This window comes from Molossus molossus, unplaced genomic scaffold, assembly GCF_014108415.1.
Source record: "Molossus molossus isolate mMolMol1 unplaced genomic scaffold, mMolMol1.p scaffold_m16_p_4, whole genome shotgun sequence".
Classification (NCBI taxonomy): Eukaryota; Metazoa; Chordata; class Mammalia; order Chiroptera; family Molossidae; genus Molossus; species Molossus molossus.
Genome location: NW_023425377.1, coordinates 111,317,961 through 111,339,822, shown reverse-complemented (window position 1 = coordinate 111,339,822; position 21,862 = coordinate 111,317,961). Strand labels below are relative to the sequence as shown.

General features: G+C 39.8%; 1 protein-coding gene across 1 annotated transcript in view; it reads left to right on the top strand.

The window, feature by feature from the left end:
• Nucleotides 1-1,770: 1,770 nt before the first annotated feature.
• The window catches only part of SMARCA5 (SWI/SNF related, matrix associated, actin dependent regulator of chromatin, subfamily a, member 5), a 41,148-nt gene continuing 21,056 nt past the window's right edge, over nt 1,771-21,862 (top strand). The window contains exons 1-9 of the mRNA XM_036240022.1: nt 1,771-2,099; nt 5,558-5,632; nt 9,560-9,726; nt 13,606-13,706; nt 15,723-15,823; nt 16,602-16,781; nt 18,358-18,513; nt 18,601-18,732; nt 21,016-21,084. Of these exons, the coding sequence (XP_036095915.1) occupies nt 1,923-2,099; nt 5,558-5,632; nt 9,560-9,726; nt 13,606-13,706; nt 15,723-15,823; nt 16,602-16,781; nt 18,358-18,513; nt 18,601-18,732; nt 21,016-21,084 (1,158 nt within the window). The 5' untranslated portion in view covers nt 1,771-1,922. The remainder of the gene's footprint in view (nt 2,100-5,557; nt 5,633-9,559; nt 9,727-13,605; nt 13,707-15,722; nt 15,824-16,601; nt 16,782-18,357; nt 18,514-18,600; nt 18,733-21,015; nt 21,085-21,862) is intronic.

Below are 21,862 nucleotides of genomic sequence, written 5' to 3'. Positions count from 1 at the left end.
CATTTTTCATTATTATTATATTATATTTATAGTGGTGAATTTTACATAAACTTAGTTGATAAAACAGCAGCAAGATTTGAGAGTACTGAAAGAAGTTCTTTAGAAGAAGTTCTACTGTGGGAAAAATGCTATAAAAAAGCATCACATGCAATCATTCATGAAAGGAAGAGTAAACTGATGGGCAAACTTCACTGATATCTTATTTTAAGCACTTACCAGAACCATCCCAACCTTCAGCAACCACCACCCTGATCAGTCAGCAGCCATCAGCATTGAGGCAAGACCCTCCACCAGCAAAAAGACTATGACTTGCTGAAGGCTCAGATGATGGTTAGCATTTTTTAGCAAAAAAAGTAGTTTACAATTAAGATATGTCCATTGTTTTTTAGACATAGTACGACTGCACACTTAATAGACTACAGGATAGTGTGAACATAACTTTCATATGCATTGGGAAGCCCAAAAATTCATGTGACTCACTTTATTGCAATAGCCACTTTACTGTGGTTCTCTGGAACTGAATCCACAATATATTATTAAGTATACCTTAATAATAAAACGATGGCCCTGGCAGGTTTGGCTCAGCGGTTGCAGCATCGGCCTGCGAACCAGAGTCCCGGGTTTGGTTCCCGCTAGGGGAACGTACCAAAAAAAAAAAAATATATATATATGATAAAAATGATTTCAAATAAGTTATAGAACATCTGCACTCACACAGTTACTAAGTTCTTAAGTTTGCACTGGAACCTAGGATGCACCAGGCCCTTAGACTGTGTTGAAGGAGCCTAAGCCTACAAATAATTAGTGCTGTTAACACTTCTTGAGAGATGAAGAATGTATATTTTAATTTAATATTTGGTGGTCAAGGAAAAGATACAACCCATGGCCTCTCTTCCTTATCTATTGATTACTCATGTTGCTCAACTAGGAGGTAGCGTGCATTTAATTTGTTTACTTTTAGCATATAATTTCGGAGGAAATATCTCTGTATCGAAGGGAAGTAAAAGGTATTTAGATATGATTGATATAACTAACATGTGAAAACTAAATAAAAAATCACATTAACGGGCAGTTTTTCTTACACAACAAAAAACTGAACTGTCACTTGGCATAATCATAATGTCGTCACGCTGTGACGTCACGCCTGTAGGAGGAGGCAGGAGAAGTGTAAGGCCAGCGCAGTTATCCAAGTTTCATCAGGCGGCGCAAAACCTGGGCAAGTTCTCCGCGAGCGACGCCGACACCACAGGGTCAAGAAGACACCGCCGCGGAAGACACTGGGCCGTTAGGAACACGTGTAAGACCGGGCTCGCGTCAGGCCACGGTTCCGACACACAAACCTAGACCTTAGTCACCAAGTTCCCCATCGAGGCCCCGCCCACTCCTCCCCAGAGCCCGCTGGGGGCCCCAGAGGGGGCGTGGCCAAGGGCGAGGAGTGGAAAATGCGCATGCGCACTCGGAACCCAGTCAATTTGCCAATTATCAATCTCGCGAGGGTTGAAAGTCGGTGGCGTAGTAGGGGTCCTGGATGCTGGCGAGATAGATGATAGCGACCGAAGAAGACGAAGCGGCGAGTCTATCCCCTGGCCTCGGTCTTTCTTTGGCTTCCTTGCCCCTTTCCCCCAACTCTCCGCCCTCCGGTAAATCAGCCCGCCTTTCCTGACCTCTGTGACCCGGGTGGCCCCGCCCACTCGCCGACGCGATTCCCGCCGTGAGGTAAGCACGGGTCGAACCTGAGCCCGGCGGAAGAGGAGGACGACGAGAGTGGTGCTCAACTCAGGCTCATCGCGGAGCCCCGGCGCAGGGGCATTCGTGTGGCCCGCGCGTTCCTCCACCAGCCCGGGGCGACGTAGCCGCCCGGGCCTAGGCCTCATCCCTGCCGCGCCTGGCCCCGGCCGCGCGGGTGACGCAGACGGAACATCATGTCCTCCGCCGCCGAGCCTCCGCCGCCCCCGCCTCCAGAGAGCGCGCCTTCCAAGCCCGCAGCCTCGGCCGCCAGCAGCGGGAGCAGCAGCGGCAACAAAGGCGGCCCCGAGGGCATCGCGGCCCAGGCGGCTCCCTGTGCGGCCGGCGCCGGCCCCGCGGACTCGGAGATGGAGGTGAGGGGCCTGGGGCCCGGGAGACGGCGCGTGGGGCAGAGGGGCTGGTTCCCTGCCTGCGTTGGGGGGTCGCACGCAGAGCTCTGCTGCAGCCCTCTGCACCCCAGTCGGCCTCAGGCCTCCGGACCTGGAGTGATGCTTTCCCCTCCTGGGCTTCACCTGCCCAGGTGGACTGGGTTTCCGGCACTTCGCGTTTTGGGCGAATCGTGCCAAGTCTTCGAGCGCTCTTCCTAAACAGATGCTCTTGCCTACCGAGCAGGAGAGGGACCCTCCCGTTTGTTTGTGCCCCCCTCCCCCCGACTCCCATCATATCCTCCCTCGTCTCCGACTCTGGGTTTTAGTTCCACTAAACTTGAGGGCAGGGCGAGGGCGAGTGCCCTGAGAAGTGAGGGGCAGGCGGGTGTGGGAAGGCATTTAAAAGCAGCGCGTCCTGGGACTCGGGCCTCCTTTCCTGAGTCCCGGTCCTTGCGGGGGCGGCGTCTGTTCGGGGGAGAAAACAATGGCGAGGGCTGGACGGCCGGGCGCGCACACGGATGGTGAGGCACAGCTGCTCCGGTGCGGCCGCGGCCCCTCCCGGGCTCGCTCCGCGGGGAGGGAGGCGACCCGCAGTGGCAGCTGTCCTGGACCCCCATCCAACGGGAGGGGGAGCGCATGGGTGGGTGAATGAATTAGTAGGTCAGGGTCGGTTGGTTGGCTTTCAATTCAGCTCAATTCCTCCTTTGGGGCCTTGGCCTTTTTTTTTTTCCATTGAAAATTGGTACCGCTCGCCGAGCCTGCCTTCTGGGTTGGCTTTGGCCAGGGAATGATGAGAGGACTAGGGTGGGGGTGGGGTGGGGTGGGTGGTGGAAAGATTAGGGAGTGCCAAGTGGGTCTCTTGGGTGTGCTCCAAGGTTTTTCGAAGTCTGGGAACAAAGTGCTTCCTTCTTCCAAATTTTATTCTTGGCCTTGGATCTGTTGAGGCTTTAAGCCCAACTATTTCTGGGATTTTTCCATCCTCGGAGAGATAGGATAAAGGTAATACTGCGCTACAGATGAACCTTGATGCAGAGTTAGCACAAGAAGGAAACGGTAGCGCAATTTACCATGGAAGCATTTGGCGCAATAGTTTATTTGGTCACCACGGGTCTAGTTTAGGGTGAAGTAACATTGTTACTAGTTTGAAAAAGAACTTTTAGTAGTGAGGTAGCTTTTAGTGGAATAGGACACCTGATATTCTGTAGTGTTCAGTGATTTGAGATTTGTCTCAAAATTCCTATCTACTGGTGCCTCTTTTTTTTCCCTTACGGTTTTAAATGGTTCTTTTGGATTATGAGGGCTGTTTAACCTGCTCCATGGCCCATAAGGGGACTTGAAAAGCTGCGACACTGAAGTTGTGTCTAAGTGAGCAGTTCTTTGCAGAGTGATGTTCATAGTTTTCATTAGCTTTTCAAAAGGATCTGCCATTAAAATTTTGGAATAATAACCATTGTCTCACTAGAGATCTTATTTAAACCTCAGAAAACATTAAAGACTAAACTAAATTTGTTTAGTTGCGATTTTTTAAAAATATTTTTTCTTTATTGATTTTAGAGAGTGTGGAAGGTAGAGGGAGAGAGAAATAGAAACACCAATGAAAGAGAACATGGATTGGCTGACTCCTGCATGCCCCCCACTGGAGATCGGGCCCACAACCTGAGCGTGTACCCTGACCAGGAATTGAACCTGTGACCTCTTGGTGCATGGGTGGACACTCAACCACTGAGCCACACTGGCCATAACTCAATTGCTATTTTTTAATTAAAGTTGAGGTAAGGTGTAAGTGTGAATGTTGATTTGATAATGAGTACCATATTAAGATAATTTTATTTATTGAAGAGTGACTTAGTTATTTCTAATTTGTCAGTATAGAAATATCAGTAATTTTCACCGACTAGTTTTACTTTTTTCCCCCCCTTTTCACATAGTGTGAAGTATTTTTTGTCTTTTAAAATATATGTACCTTCAGTGTATATTTTTAAAAATATGTTTTCGCCCAGATGCTATGGCTCCGTGGTTGAGTGTTGACCCATGCACCAAGAGGTCTTTGGTTCGATTCCCAGTCAAGGCACATGCCGAGGTTGTGGGCCAAATCCCCAATAGGGGACATGCAGGAGGCGGCCAGTCAGTGTTCTGTCTCATTGATGTTTCTCTCTCCCTTTCTCTCACTCTAAAATCAATAAAGAAAAAAAATGTTTTATAATTTTTTTGGTACGTGCCCCTAGCGGGAACCAAATCCGGGAGGGACTCTCTGGTCTGCAGGCCGATGCTCCAACCGCTGAGCCAAACAGGCCAGGGCAGAAAAAAAAATGTTTTAATTGATTTTTTTTAGAGAGGAAGGGGGGAGGGTAGAGAGAGAGATAGACACATCAATCCTCTACCTCCTGCAGGTCCTCCACTGGGAACCAAGCTGGCAACCCAGGCATGTGCCTTGATGGGGAATTGAACCGGGACCTCTCAGTCTAATGAGCCACACCAGCTGGGCATCTTCAGTATTTTTTTTTTAAACTGAATTTAGAAATCATTGAGGTTTACTGGTAAAAACTAGATTTGAACATACATGGGTAATAATAGAGTGGGAGGGAGGAAGGGAGAGAGAAACATCCATGTGAGAGAGACATCAACTGGTTGACGAACTGCAACCTAGGTACGTGCCCTTGTCGGGAATTGAACCCTTGACTCATTGGTCCGAGGGCTGATGGTCTAACCGCTTTTTTTAAATGGATGATTGGAACTTTGCAGTGTAGAAGTTACTGCTGATTGATTTTTTGGTGGTTTTTGTGTGGTTTGTGGCATTTTTATATCAGGGTGAATAAATTTGCAAGAACAGCACATTTATTGCCAATTTAAAAAACAGATTGTATTCTACTTAGGCAACATGAAAATTATTTTGTAGTATTCTAAAAGATGGAAATCAGGGTAACTAATAATGCTACATCCCAGGTTTATATTTATGTAATAGTACAGTTGATACTGCAGTTTTATGAATAAAAGGAAAAATATTTCACTTGTTATACTATTTAATTAGATTTCATAATTTTTTTGGTATGTGCCCCCAGCGGGAACCAAACCCCGGGACTCTCTGGTCCGCAGGCCGACGCTCCAACTGCTGAGCCAAACCGGCCAGGGCTCATAATTTTTTTTAATTAGAAAGAGAAACAGATTTGCTGAAAATAATTTTGTTCGAGGATGTTGTAGATAATAGTCTTTGCTTTATTCTGGTCAGTAGCTATGCAGCTCATATAATTGGGTTAAATAAGTTGTGTCATTTTGGTATTTCATTTTATCAAGGTTTTCTATCAGGTTAGATCATAGCCATTTAATTATCTAGGAAGTGTGGTACAGCAATATATTTTATAGAATGTGTTTTGGGCAGAAATCAGTCTAATAATGGTTTGTTGATTATTCTTGAAAAATAGTCCATGATTTTTCCCTCCTACCAGGAAGTATTTGATGATGCATCTCCTGGAAAGCAAAAAGAAATCCAAGAACCAGATCCAACCTATGAAGAAAAAATGGTATGTTCTAGGTAAATAAATAGAGTCTATAATGATAACTTTATTAGGTGATTGAATGTACTAAACTTCTATGTTGAATTTTTGTAATTGAGGCATAGATAGCCAATTGAAATATGTGTAATATTTGGGATACTATAACTTTTGTATCTCTTTTGCCTATAGTATAAAGCAAATATGAAGGTCATACATGAATTCATATACCATGTAATTGTGTGGATTGTGTTAACATCCTTTTTATTTTAAGATTTAGCATCAGTAAGATGAGTTAAAGACCAGAGAAGTTGTTAATAAAGAGAATAATACAAGCGCTTTTCTCATAGCATTCAGTATTCATGGGATCTTTTTTTTTAAATCCTCATCCAAGGATATTTTTCTATTTATCTTCAGATAGAATGGGAGAGAGTGAGGGGGAGAGAGATAAACATCGACGTGAGAGAGACACATCTACTGGTTGCCTCCCACACCACCCCAACCGGGCTGTGGATGTACATGCCGTTGGCCAGAATCAAACCCGCGGCTGGCTCATTGGTCTGCCGGCTGATGCTATGTCCTTGATCCAATCTGGCCAGGGCAGTATGCATGGGATCTTGACAAAAGAGAGCATGATGTTATATTTGTATCCTTAAAAGACCTGGCTCACATTTCCTATCTTCTAGGAAACTTTTTTGTGCATGACTTAACCAGTACTTCCAAAAAGCTTTACATTTAAATTTAAATTAAATAACATGTTAATACCACTCCACAACATAACATGGTATGCTCCTTAAGGGTAGGAACAGTGTCTTAATCTTAAAAATATATTTGTTAAAATCTGTGTGCCAGAACAATATCTGGCACACAGTAGATTTAAACACATTTTTTTTTAAACTTACTTTCCCCCTTTGACATTCTCTTCAAGATCATTAAATATTTCTGAATTTCTTAAATAGCTTCGAAATACATAATATGTATTTTATGAACACATGGTATGCATAATGTATATGACAATATATAAAATGCAAATGATTTATTGTATATAATTTCTAGTACATTTTATGTATGTGTATACCTGGAACTGTCCCATTCCTTTATTTGCGGTCAAACTTATTTAAAGAAAAAGAGATAGTTGCCAACTCTACTTTTTCCATTCATTCCTGAACTATTGCAATTTAGATTCTGCTATTTATACCATGCTAGTGAATCTCATTGCCGATTCTGTGGTTTGATTTTAGTTTCATTCTCCCTGATCTCACTTGACTTTGACATTATTGACCATGCCTCAAAAATTTTTACTCGTTTTGAGAGGTCCTTTTTTCTTTGATGATATTCTGTTTACTTGACTATTCCTTTGTCTGTTACTGAACATTTCTTCTTTGATTCTTACCATTGGTTTTCATCTACCATATTTATTTGTAGCCCAGATGCCTCCAGCCATTTTACTTTTGAGCATTTATTAACTTCTGACAACCTTACATAATTTATCTATTATGTTCTTAATATTGGACTATAATGAAAACATGAAGAGACAAAGTGCCTTTTCTGATAGACACACAAAAGTATTTGTTGATTTGAACAGCTACTTGAAATGGTAATGTGAAAGAAGTGAAGAATACTTACTCTGTAATTTTAATAATGTAGAATAGCTTTTACTTAAAATGTCTAGGTTCTGACCTATAAATTTATTTCCATAGTGTATTTCTCTGACAGTTAAAATAATTGAATAGTCTTTTTTAGACCCAACATCTTCTATTGTATATTGTGTATAGAAGATGTTGCATGCTCTTGGCTTTCTTTTATTGTATATGAATTAAGAAATGTAACTAGTGTAAATTACACACATGCACATATGTTTCTTAGTTCAATATGTTAAAACAGTTTATAATATGCAATAACAACTGAAGCTTGTCATTTGTAGAACATTATTAGGGAGAACCATGTTAATTGCATGTTGAGCCAGTTTGAAGACTGTCGTTTTTTGACCTAACGAAACATTCTCACCATGTGCCTTGCGGATAGCAAATTGGCCTTCAGTTTTTTTGTTTTTAATATGCTTTTATTGATTTTTTTAAGGGAGGGAGAGATAGAAACATCAGTGTGAGAGAAACATTCCTCGACTACCTCCTGCATACCCCCTACTGGGGATTGAGCCTGCAACCCGGGGCATGTACCCTGACTGGGAATCTAACCTGGACTTCTCAGTCCGTGGGACAACACTCAATCCACTAAGCCACACCAGCAGGGCTAGCCTTCAGTTTTTATATTGTAATTTTTAAAAATTGTATTTATCTTTGAAGAATTCATAGCTCTTATAACACAGTGGTGTTTGGATACCTCTGGTGTTTGCTTTGCTAGGTAAAATGTCTATGTGTAATTCATTGTAAAACTGACATTGTAAAAATAACTGGTTTCTCTGTTTGTTGAGTTCTTATTTCCCCTTTTTAAAACCAAACTCGTGTGTCTAATAAAAGTTCTGTTGCTTAAAGACTCTAGATTTCATTGTCTTTATGAAAACTTGATTTTTAAGGACCTTTTTTTTTTTATCCTCACCTGAGGACACTTCTCTATTTTTTGTTTAGGTAGAGTGGGAGGGAGAGAGAGAGAGAGAGAGAGAGAGAGAGAGAGAGAGAGAGAGAGAGAGAGAGAAACATCGATGTGAAAGGGACACATCGAGTGGCTGCCACCCGCACGACCAACCAGGGCTGGGGACAAACTGCAACCGAGGTACATGCCCTTAGCGGGAACCGAACCTGGGTCTCTCTGGACCGCAGGCCAACTCTAACCGCTGAACCAAACCGGCCAGGGCAGGACATTTTTTAAAATTATTCCTCACCCAAGGATATTTTTCCATTGATTTTCAGATAGACTGGGGGGAGGGGAGAGAAAGAGAGACAGACATCAATTTGAGAGAGACAGATCGATTTGTTGTCTCCCACACGACCCCAACCAGGGCCTGGGATCGTACCACAACCAAGGTACATGCTTCTGACTGGAATGAAACCTGATGCTCTAACTGCTGAGCCAAACCAGCCAGAGCAATTCCAAGGATCTTAAATTTTTGTCATCAAAATCTTTCATTCTATCCATGTGATGATAATAGGGAACGTTGAAGGTGACAGATGTTAGATATGAAATGAAGAAATAGTATTAAGAACTACATTGGGTTAATGAATTTAATGGATTTTTTCATGATTGATACCTTTTTAAAATTGGCACAGCCTAACTGATGAATGGCCATTGCATTTTCCCCCAATTTTGAATAAATGTACTTTTATTATACAGTATCTTTTAATTTTCTATTTGATATTTTTTGCTCAACTATCGAAATAAATCTATAAACAATTTTAAGTTTGTAATTTAATAAGTTTTGGCACGTATACATAATCATTTAACCACCACCATAGTTATGATAAAACACAGTTCCATTGCCTCAAGAAAGTTTGTTCCTTGCCCTGGCCGGTTTGGCTCAGCGGTTAGAGCATTGGCCCTCAGACCAGAGAGGCCGGGTTCAGTTTCCGCTAAGGGCATGTACCTTGGTTGCAGTTTGTCCCCGGCCCCTGTGGGTGTGGGTGGCAACCACTCGGTGTGTCTCTCTCTCTTCCTCCCTCTCTCCCACCCACTCTATCAGCAGATAAATGTAAAAATGTCCTCCTGTGAGGATTAAAAAAAAAAAGTTTGCTCCTGCCCCCTTCCCCTTGCTACATCAGATCTACATTCTATCGTTAGAATTTTTTATATAAGTAGAATCATGGAGTATGTGTAGTCTTATGTGATTGGCTTTTATAATATGTATTATACTTTCAGTAGCATAATGCTTCTGAAACTCATCTGTGTTGTGTATTATCAGTAGTTTCTTTATTGCTGTGTTCATTGTATGGAGACAGTGTTAAAACTTTGATTTCTGAAGTTATATTAATATTCTAATAAAATACATCTTAATATTTTTTACAGCAAACTGACCGAGCAAATAGATTTGAGTATTTATTAAAGCAGACAGAGCTGTTTGCACATTTCATTCAGCCTGCTGCTCAGAAGACTCCAACTTCACCTTTGAAGATGAAACCAGGGCGCCCGAGAATAAAAAAGGATGAGAAACAGAACTTGCTATCAGTTGGCGAGTGAGTAATGGTTTATACTATATAGTTGAACCAAAATTTGTTTTTATTTATTTATTTTTTTTGTTAATTCTTACCTGAGGACATTTTTCCATTGATTTGGGGGGAGGCATTTATCTTCAGATAGAGCCGCAGGGAGAGAGGAAGAGAGAGCGAAAGAAAGAGAAACATCAATGTAAGAGAGACACATTAACTGTTTGCCACCCACACACTGAACCGGGGCTGGAGATGAACTGCAACCGAGGTACGTGCCCTTAGCAGGAACCAAACCCAGGACTCTGGTCCGCAGGCTGATGCTCTAAGCACTGAGCAAAACTGGCCAGAGCCCATTGATTTTTAGATAGAGCGGAAGGGAGGGAGGGAGAGAGAGAAACAAACATCAATGTGAGTGAAATACATTGATTTGGTTGCCTCCTGTACAACCCTGACTGGGGCCTGGGATTGAACCTGCAACCCATGTTCGTGCCCTTGACCAGGAATTGAACCTGGTACCCTTGGATTCTTGGGCTGACACTCTAACCGCGAAGCCATTGTGGCCAGGGCCCAGAATTTATTTTTGATAATCTTTATTAGAAGCATAAAATCATTTCATTTAAAAAATTGTTTTAGGCCCTGGCCAGTTTTGCTTTGCGGTTAGAGCGTTGGCCTGCGATCCTAAGAGACCTGAGTTCGGTTCCTGCTAAGGGCATGTACCTTGGTTACAGTTTGTCCCTGGTCCTGGTTGGGTCGTGCGGTTGGCAACCACTCGATGTGTCCCTTTCATGTCAATGTTTCTCTTTCTCTCTCTCTCCCTCCCACTCTATCTGAACAAAAAAAATGTTCTCGAGCCCGGGCCTGTTTGGCTCAGCGATTAGAGCGTTGGCCTGCGGTCTGGAGAGACCCGGGTTCGGTTCCCGCTAAGGGCACGTACCTCGGTTGCAGTGTGTCCCCGGCCCTGGTTGGGTCGTGTGGGTGGCGACCACTCGATGTGTCCCTTTCACATCGATGTTTCTCTCTCTCTCTCTCTCTCTCTCTCTCTCTCTCTCTCTCTCTCCCCCCCCCTCTCCCTCCCCTCCCCTCCCACCTCCCCCCCCCACTCTATCTGAACAAAATATCGAAAAATGTCCTCCAGTGAGGATTAAAAAAAAAAATGTTCTCGAGTGAGGATTAACAAAAATTTTTTTAGTTCTGTTATCTATTTAGCCTCCAGTTGGTTTGGGCAGAATATAGTCGTACATGTATGAATGAAGAAAGATATCTATAATGCCTTATTTTTGTAGCGTTATACAGTTTGCGGATTGCAACAACTATATTGAGTATGAAATTGAAATATTATGCCATTCCTTGAAGAGGAAACAAATGGCAGAGGTTAAGTGACCTGTTTAACATCACATAGAAATAGTTAGAGTAAACCAGGTTTGAATTTAGATCTTGCTGTGTGTTCTTGTCTCTCAAACCACGTACCTGCATCAAGGGTATTTTATTTTAAGTCTCTGCTGGTCTGTGGAAAGTTGTGATGATTTTTGCCACAGCAGTTTGTGTAAAATTTTTGTTACATACTTAGTTGTCTTTATATAAATTGACATGTCAAGATGTATGCCACCTTTAGGTGGTTGTTCAAAATGTATAAAATAACTCTTATGTGCTGAATTTATAAATTCTGCTTTAGAATTTGTATGCTGGTTAGATAACTGAGATGTTTAATTAGTAATAATTAATATATTTAGGGCAGTCTCAGCTCCTTGCACGGGTATGTCAAAAATAAAATGTCAGAAGGAATGAAAATAGTCAAGGTTATCTAAAAGAGGAAATTACGAACTGTTATCAACCATCTTAAATTTACTACACAGTTTTCAGAAAGAGGAAGGATGATCTCTGTCTTGAGGGGATTATCATCAAAAAAGCATAAACATAAGACCTAATTTTATTTGAATTTTCCACTCGTCCAATAAATCTTGTTCTTCATCCATTGTATATAACCAGAGTGCTATTGTTTTAGTACTTATGAAATTTCATAAGAGATAACTTTGTACTTCAGATGTGATTAAATTGTTTCAGACTTAAGTTTGCAGCTATTTTTCTTAAAAAAATTTTTTTTATTGACTTTAGAGAGAGAGGAAGGGAGAGGGAGAGAGAGAAACATTGATGAAAAAGAACGTTGATTGGCTGTCTCCTGCATGCCCCCCACTGGGGATTGGGCCCACAACCTGGGCATGTGCCTTGACAGGGAATCTGACTGGTGCCCTCTTGGTGCATGGGTTGACACTCAAACCACTGAGCTGCACCAGCTGGGCAAGTTTGCAGCTATTTAAATGGCATCAGTCTCATCCTCTGGAAATGTGAACTGTAGTGGATATTGTAATGGGGTAGTCAGTGTGATGTTATGAAAAACACTTCTTTTATTGATTGATTGATTTTAGAGAGAGAAACATTGATGAGAGAACATTGATTGGCTATCTCCTGCATAACCCCCACTGGGGACTTGGCCCACAACCTGGGCATGTGCTCTGATAGGGAATCAGACTGGTGCCCTCTTGGTGCATGGGTCAACACACAACCACTGAGCCACACCAGCTGGGCTGAAAAAACACTTTTATTAAGAGCCTATGAGAGCCTGGCCAATGTGGCTCTGTGGATTGAGCTCTGTCCCATGGACTAAGAGGTCCTGGTTCGATTTCCAGTCAGGGCACATGTCTGGGTTGTGGGCTTGATCCCCAGTAGACAGTGTGCAGGAGGTAGGCAGTCAATGATCGATGTTTCTCTCTCTCCCTCTTTCTTACTCTAAAAAAAAAATCAATAAAAAACATTTTTAAAAAAGAGCCTATGAGAGCAACATGATCCGTAGTAAATATAAATTTGTTTAGCTTGATCTACTTGTTAGGGTTACTAGGGAAAAGAAATCTCAATTAAAAGATTTCTTCTCTATCCTTGGTAGAAATTAAGCTATAAATTAGGTTTAGAGGTCATATGAGTGGCATAATCTGTTTTCTAATTTAAATGTAAAACATATTGAAAGTACAAAGGTATGAAATTAGAAGCTTCAGAATTGGGTAGTAACTAGTTTTATTATAACCTCTAATCCCTTTAGAGATTAAGAAATCTGGCAATATTATAACTTCAAAAATTTGTTTTTAAATGGATGCATCTCACTCTTGGGATATCAAATCTGGGGTGTATATTTAATTTTTTTTTTTTAGAAATTATTTTTTCTTTATTGATTTTAGAGAGAAGGAAGGGAGAGGGAGAGAGAGAGAAACATCGATGAGAGAGAACATTGATTGGCTGCCTCCTGCATACCTCCCACGGGGGATTTGGCCCACAACCTGGGCATGTGCCCTGACCTGGAATTGAACCAGCGACCTCTTGGTGCATGGGTCGATGCTCAGCCACTGAGCCACACCTGCCAGGCCGGGGTTGTATATTTAAAAAGTGTTGAGTAATTCTGATAAATCTCTGTTTAGAGTCATTGCTTAAGCTCCTACGTGCCTGTTTCTACATATTCTACAACATTTGATGAAAGTTGTTTTAAAAATGTGATTTCTGGAACTATATTTTTCCTGGCAAAAATACTTAAAATGGTAACCTTGAAATACAAATTATGAAGTTTTACTGACTGCATATTTCAATAAAAATAAATTATCACATTTAAGTATATGAGGTTCTGGTTAACTTAAGGTACTAGTACTTTGTTTTAACAGTTCTGTATTAGAAACCATGTAAAACATTTCAGGTTTAAATTGACTAAATATTTCTACTGTTCACTTTCTCGGTCTTAATTAGGTGCCTGTCAAAAAGTAACTATTGTGGGGTGTTGGTCAGCCAACTTAAGTGTTAACATTGAAATAATAAGCAACTAGTTAAAATTAAAGCCAAACTCATATCATTTGATTTTATTTTTAACAGCTACCGACACCGTAGAACCGAGCAAGAGGAGGATGAAGAACTATTAACGGAAAGCTCCAAAGCAACCAATGTTTGTACTCGATTTGAAGACTCGCCTTCATGTATGTTATACATACGTAATTACTTGATTTTTAGAAAAATCCCCTTTTGAGACATCCTTTGGTTGGTGTTTTGAATTTGTCCTGGCTTGTAATTTATAAAGGGAATTTTTAATCTTGAAATTTACTGATTGTGAAATAAACTTTAGGTTTTGTGGGTTATTTTGATGGAAATGATAGTATATTAGTGATAGTGGTGCTGTATTTTCAAAGGGGGCATAAAAGGCCATTGTGTTCATTGTTGCCTGAATGAATATGTAAAACTAAAATGGTTTTTGCCTTATATTTGTCCCAGATAAGAAAACTAATGTGATAAAAAAGTCATTTGATGAAGACTTTTGCTTATTCATACTTTGATTTTGTATTTATTTGTTTTCAGTTCTTTTCTGAAATTTGTTATTAATGGTTTTCCAAAAGAAAACATGGTTAATCAGATATAAGTTTTGCCTGTATATAACCTTGATTTGTTCAGCAATACTGAAACTTCATTTGTATTTACTGACGTGTAACATTTTTTTCACCATCTTCCTTTGTCTCATTTGGTGACTGGTTTGTGTGATTATAGTAGTTGTAGCAAACAAAGAAACAAAAAAATTATAAGGATCAATATAGGACATGTTATTTATATTTGTTTTTTAATTGCTGTTAACTTGAATTCTTAGCAAATTGAACTTCAGGCAGGACAGGATCTGGTTAGAAATTCAGCAATCTCTTTAGTGTGTACATTTATTTATTTAGGCTATACAGTACTCAGTTTACATTTATTTTCCTTTTTTTAATCCTCACCCGAGGTTATTTTTGCATTTATATTCAGATAGATTGGGAGGAAGAGAGAGAGAAACACTGATGTGAGAGAGACACGTTGACTGGTTGCCACCCACACGACCCCAACCGGGGTGGGGGCATATTGCAACCAAGGTACGTGCCCTTAGTGGGAACCGAACCCGGGACTGTCTGGTCCGCAGGCCAATGCTCTTAACTGCTGCGGCAAACCAGCCGGGGCTCCATTTCATTTTATGAAGCTAGCCAGAGACAGTTGTATGGTACAAAGGAGAAGAAAATTGAATTATTTGGGTTATTTCTTTCTCACATTCCTACACTGTAACTAGTTTTCCCACCATTAGTTAGCTTTTCATCCTCAAGTACTGCTTTTTAAAAGAGGCTGTGTTACCAAATGTACTAATTTTTTTTTTAAATCAGGTGATTGGGATGTACATATTTGGTAATGTAGGGTGGAGGGGGTTGTGTAGTAAACCCTGAAAGAGATATTTTCTCTCTCTTTTGTTTTATCCTCATCTGAGGACATATTCATTGATTTTTAGAGAGAGAGGAAGAGGGAGAGAGAAAGAAATTTTATCCATATGAGAGAAACATCGGTTAGTCGCCTCCTGTACAGCACCCCGACTAGGGATCAAACTCCGCAACCTAGGTGTGTGCCCTAACTGGGAATTGAACCCACAACTTTTCAGTGTGCAGGACAGTGTTCCAATCAACTGAGCCACCCGGCCAGGGTGATACTGTCTGTTTTTGTAGGAATTATTGGAAAAGTAACTTTGAAAGGTAAAGGAAAAACAATCTCTTTATTTCCTATTTTCCCTTAGTTAGGAGGAAAATAAAATCCTCAGAGAACCTCAGTTTGGGTCATCCTGGAAGGTAAAAACACTTGGAAACATTTGTGATGACATTAAAAAAGGAAATGGAGTACAGAGTCTCCAGGACCATGGGTAACACAGGAACCAAGTGATTGGGGTGGGTATTCTGTCTACAGTCATGTTTCCTGCACTTGGTTACCTTTTATATCCATTTGTTGCTACTCCACGGGAGACCACAGCTGCTACCTCTAGGTGCTTGCGAAATCGAATCGGAACTTGCAAATTTCCCATTCTTAAACTTAGTGAAGAAAGTCAGAGTAAACACATGTAGGCCCAAGTTTAACCTCTTGAGTATCAGATGAAGGGTACTGCCTACCTATATTTCTTGTCTTTAAAATGTGCATTGTGTTTTTTCTTTTGTTCTTAGATGTAAAATGGGGTAAACTGAGAGATTATCAAGTACGAGGATTAAATTGGCTAATTTCTTTGTATGAGAATGGCATCAATGGTATCCTTGCAGACGAAATGGTATGTGTTTGGTAGTTTTTTAGAAGGTTGTATTTTGTCATTTAAAATATTTTATGCCATTAAATTTCTAAAAGTGAAGACAGCATAACAGTTTTGCTGATTACAATCTAGAACTGTTAGCAAACTAATTCTCTGTCGAACTGATATAAGCAACTTGCTTTAATTGCATAAGTGGGATCTATATTTTAATTGTGAGGAATTATTTTTTTATCATGAAATTAATACATTTTTTAAAATAACATTTCAAGAAACATGCTTTTGGTTTACTTTTGTAATATAATGATTTGTGCCCCCCCCCTTCTATTAAAAAAAAAGATGAGGTCATTGAATGTTTGTCATCAATAAATTTTTTTTTCCAGGGTGGCAGTTTGTACAGTTCTGTCTCATAAAACATTTTATCTCTCGTTGTTTACTTACTAGTCACGTAGTGGATGTTTAAAAACATTTCCATATATCTATAGTGCTAAAACAACTAATTACTTGGAAAAAGTATGAAGTCAAAAGAAAGGGGTTTCTGTTCTAGCTCTGATGAGTGACCTTGGAAAAGGCACTTAAACTTCTGGGCTTTATTGGGATGGTAAGATAGCTTCATAGACTTGTAGAGATTAAATGACATTAACATTCTTAAACTTGACATGTACCATGCTATTGCCATTTGTTAGCTATTAAAAACATAGCTTTTCTTTTAAATGTTCCTGTAGATGTTGAGAAGTATAAATATAGAAGTGTGTTTTGTTTTGGTTTTTAATTGCTTTATGGTTATTCTGAAATCTTTCAGGGTCTGGGAAAGACTCTTCAAACAATTTCTCTTCTTGGGTACATGAAACATTATAGAAACATTCCTGGCCCTCACATGGTTTTGGTTCCTAAGTCTACATTACACAACTGGATGAGTGAATTCAAGAGATGGGTACCAACACTTAGATCTGTTTGTTTGATAGGAGATAAAGAACAAAGAGTAAGTTTCTAGTATTTTTGGTATTAAAAGAATGTGAATTTAGGTTTGGCGGAAGGAAATAGCTAGAGGAGAAATATAAGAGTAGAGATCCAATAATAAACTTGGTCTTAATACATATTTGTAATTTACAAATGTAGTTTTGCCTGAGTGGTTAAGAATCATTCTGGGGGGAAGGAGTTGTAGACCATAGAGAGCCATAAGAATAGAGTTCGTTTCTCCTGCTTTTGAGGGTGGTTGTATAAAATCAGTCTGTGTTCTCAATCTAGAAGCATTTTTTTGTTTTTAAAAGAAGACAAGTGTGTGAGGTGGTTGGAAGTTTAAGAAGCCAGATTTTTAGATTGGTGCATATAATGTTTAATAGTCATAAAATAGTAGTTTTTTAACATGGACCAATGGTATGATACCTATTGAAATAAGTTAAAATGTTGATCAGTTGACACATCCTTTTAGAAAAAGCAATGGAAGTCATGCTATTAAAAATAAAAAGCTGAGATTTAAAAATTGATTCAAGCTGTTTCGAAAGATTATGTACTTAGTTTTTGTTTCCATTCATTTGACTATCAGTGATGATTCTAGATTTTTTTTCTCTCCCTTCGTAGATACATGAATATTTTAAGTTACCAAATTGCTTTTTATGTTTTGGAGCCCACTGTTTTGTTTAACCACTGTTTACTTTACTTTCCTTGTTTGTAAAATGAGAATAGTAATAACAATGTCTTAATGCATCTGTAAACATGAAAGGCATAAAAATGTTTACTGCAAACTGTCCTTCAGTCCACTATCTTTATTTATGTCAGAACCCCTCCCTCTTTGCCTAAACCTGTCTCCTAAGAATTTCAGGACTTAGTGGAATCAAAGAAAGGACACTTTTTTTTTCCTTTATTGACTTTAGAGAGAGAGGAAGGGAGAGGGAGAGAGAAATAGAAACATCGATGAAAGAGAACAGCGATTGGCCACCTCCTGCATACCCCCCACTTGGGGTTTGGCCTACAATTTGGGCATGTGCCCTGACTGAGAATCTAACCGTGGAGCCACACCAGCCAGACAGAATAAGAAAACATTTGAAGAGTTAATCTGTTGAATTTTGCACTGACTGATGTTGTCAACTATTTTCACTAAATGTTTCCCAACACTTAAATGATTGATGAAGTTAACTTTAGTGATAAGAAAGCTGGTTCTAGAAGCTAGCATAATATCGATAACTCTAGCCACCCCCCATTTTTTTTATCCTCACCTGAGGACATTTTTCCATTTTTTGTTCAGATAGAGTAGGAGGAGGGGGAGAGAGGGAGAGGGAGAGGGAGAGAGAGAGACATCGACGTGAAAGGGACACATCGAGTGGCTGCTACCCACACAACCAACCAGGGCCGGGGACAAACTGCAATCGAGGTACATGCCCTTAGAGGGAACTGAACCCGGGTCTCAGGACCGCAGGCTGACATTCCAACCGCTGAGCCAAACCGGCCAGGGCTCCACTCCTTTTATGTATTAGATTACATGTCACCAACAAACTTAACATATAGTTTATTTCTGCATGATATATATATATATATTTTTTTTTTGTCTTGCTACACAGGCTGCTTTTGTCAGAGATGTTTTATTACCAGGAGAATGGGATGTATGTGTAACATCTTATGAAATGCTTATTAAAGAGAAGTCTGTTTTCAAAAAATTTAATTGGAGGTACCTAGTTATAGATGAAGCTCACAGGATCAAAAATGAAAAATCTAAGGTAATTTGATATTTAAATGTGAAAATTATTTGTGCTGTTACGTGGTCAAAATGCAAAGTGTACTGATGATGAATTTTGTTCTTTCAGTTGTCAGAAATAGTGAGGGAATTCAAGACAACAAATCGACTATTACTGACTGGAACACCTCTTCAAAACAACTTGCATGAGCTCTGGTCACTTCTTAATTTTTTGTTACCAGATGTCTTTAATTCAGCTGATGTAAGTATTTTTAAGTTTTCTTTGGTTGCACCAATAATAATGTTTTTGTTCAAATGCTATACATTTTCTTACAATAGAATTAATCTGCTTTTCAGCATTGCTTGAGATAGATAATCATTACTTTTATGTGCTTTTACATAGTTAGCCTGATATAACTTAACTAAATTTCTATGCATCCTGAGAATTTACTTTTGTGCCTTTTAATTTTTTTTTGATCCTCACCTGAGGACATTTTTCCATTTTTTTGTTCAGATAGAATGGAAGGGAAAGAGGAAGAGAGAGACAAACATCGATGTGAAAGGGACACATCGAATGGCTGCCACTCACACAACCCAACCAAGGCCGGGGACAATCTGCAACTGAAGTACATGCCCTTAGCAGGAACCGAACCCGGGGTCTCTCGGGACCACAGGCTGACGCTCTAACCGCCGAGCCAAACTGGCCAGCGCTGTGCCTTTTAATTTTAATCGTATTTTATAAATCATTATTTTCTCTCTTTGCAATGTGATTGGTAATTGTGTTGGCCTGACTTTGTTTCGGTGACTCTAGATGGACTGCTTATGTTCTTAAGGTGCTGCTCTGGGGTTTCCCCAAATGAATTTTCATACCTCCAATTGCCTGTGTTTTAGATCCCCAAGATGGCCACTCCCTAAGATGGCCTTCAAATTTAGTGAAATCTGTCTAGCCATTTTTTTATGGTCTAACAAATGTAGAATCTAATCTACACTTTTACAGATAATTTACAGTGATAAAAATGGTTAATTAAGCTATTTGAACTGTTGGTTGTACCTAAGAACATAATATGTGTATCTAAGGTCTATGCCATTAGTAATAGCAGATCTTTGCTGGACCTGAGTTCATTTTGAACCTTTGTTCCCATGACTGGAGGGAAGGAGAGAGTTTTTATGTTTTCGAAAGATTTAATCAATCTTAGAAAGCTTTAGTTCTGCATATATATGTTTTTGTCTTTGAAATAATTTTTTTCTTACTGTATTGACATTTTCATCTATTTAATAATCTGTTAAAACTTTGTTTTAGTTAACACAATGAATGCTAAGATTATGTTGACTAATATAGCAAATGCGTTTATGATAAATACACTGCAGAGGTAAGGAAAACGGACTTTGTTTAAATTCTACCCAAACACTAAAGAAATGCTGGTAAGCCCTGACCGGTTTGGCTCAGTGGCTAGAGTGTCAGCCCGCGGACCAAAGAGTCCCGGGTTTGATTCCGGCCAAGGGCACGTACCTTGGTTGTAGTTCCTCTCCGGCCCCAGTTGGGGTGGTGCAGGTGGCCACCAATTGATGTCTTTCTCTCACATTGATGTTTCTCTCACTCTTCCTACTCTATCTGAAGATAAATGGAAAAATATCCTCTGGTGAGGATTAAAAGAAAAAAGATATGCTGGTAATCTCAATTTCACTTTTAATAAATTCAATTGAAATTGACTTTGTTCTAGAAACCTTGTATCTAAGTGGCCTTAGAGAACAAACTAAAGTGATTTTAATTTTTAAGCTTTTCTGAAACTGAGGGAAGATATTTTTCAAGAATATTAATTTTCTAGTCCTGGCCAGTGTGGCTCAGTTGTTTAGGTCGTGGTCCTGGTCACAGAAGGTTGTCAGTTCAATTTCTGGTCAGGGCACATGCCTGTGTTGGGGGTTCCATCCTCAGTAGGGGGCATGTAGGAGACAGCCAATCGATGTTACAATCTCACATCAATGCTTCTGTCTCTCAAAAATCCAATAAACTATTTTAAAATATTAATTTTCTAGTTATTTCTATAAAACTTGCTTTCCAACTATTTTCACTGAAAATTATCATCTTGATATTTTTTATTACTGTTTAAAATATTTTTTTTCTATTTATTTTAGAGAGAGAGGAAGGGAGAAGGAGAGAGGGATAGAAACATCGATGAGAGAGAACATCAATTGGATGCCTCCTGCACGCCTCCCACTGAGGATTTGGCCCACAACCTGGGCATGTGCCCTGACGGGGAATCGAACAGGTGACCCTTTGGTGCATGGGTCAGTGCTCAACCAGTGAGCCATACCAGCCAGGCTCTTGATGTTTTTTAGAAAAATGTTTGGAAGCAATATGATTTTTAAAATAGTTATAAAGTTAATTGCTAACAACAGTGCACATATGAAAATAGGGGTTTAAATTAAATTATTTTTGTGGTTCACAACTAAAATATTAAACAAATTATTGCTGTAGCTAACATAATAGGATATTTATATTTAATGTTATCTCTGATCTTAGCATGTTTTTTGTTTGTTAATCTAGGACTTTGATTCCTGGTTTGATACAAACAATTGCCTTGGGGATCAAAAGCTCGTTGAGAGGCTTCACATGGTAAGTATTTACACTGGGAATAAAGCATATTTCTAATGGGAATAATGATAGAGATTTAAATTAGTGGATTACTTTTCTGTTAAAGCATAGTGGCTTTTGAATCAGGTCTGTTTGAATCCTGCCACTTAGCTGTTTGATCTTATCCAATGGGGGAAGGAGTGATGTATGGCGGTTTTAGGGTTAGAACCTGGGATGCAATCCTGGATTAATGTTGGGAATAAGTCATCCCTTAGGGTTAAGAAGAACTTTATAGTGGGGAAGAGATTAACATAGACAAGTTTTCAAAGGTTAGTTCCATTTGCATTCTGTACAAGAATCTAACAGGTTCCATTCTGAAAGGCTAAAGCTCCATCTGTTGTTCTTAAATCCAGTGATTGTGTATACGCACCTGCTAATAGTGCACTGTGAACAGAGTTGATAATGTTTTTGCTGTGAAGTATAGCTCTGTTCCTTCTTGTGAAGATTCATAAGTGAAAACTGGTAGAGAAATTTCTTTAATAGACCCCCAGATGAAGAAATCCTGGCCAATAGGATAAAGCCATACCTTGTAAGCAAGGTATATAACCTACTTTATTGACAATTCAGTCTGGATACTTCTTTGGGGGAGCGGGAGGGGGAGGGTGGTTTTCCTGTATACTGACATCTTGACACTTCTACCATAAATGCTAGTAAGCAAGCCCCCATTTGTGACAATCAAAAATGTCTCTAGGCATTACAGGTATTTCCTTAGACAGGGGGACATAATCTCACCCCACCTCCTTACATGATTTAACCTTTC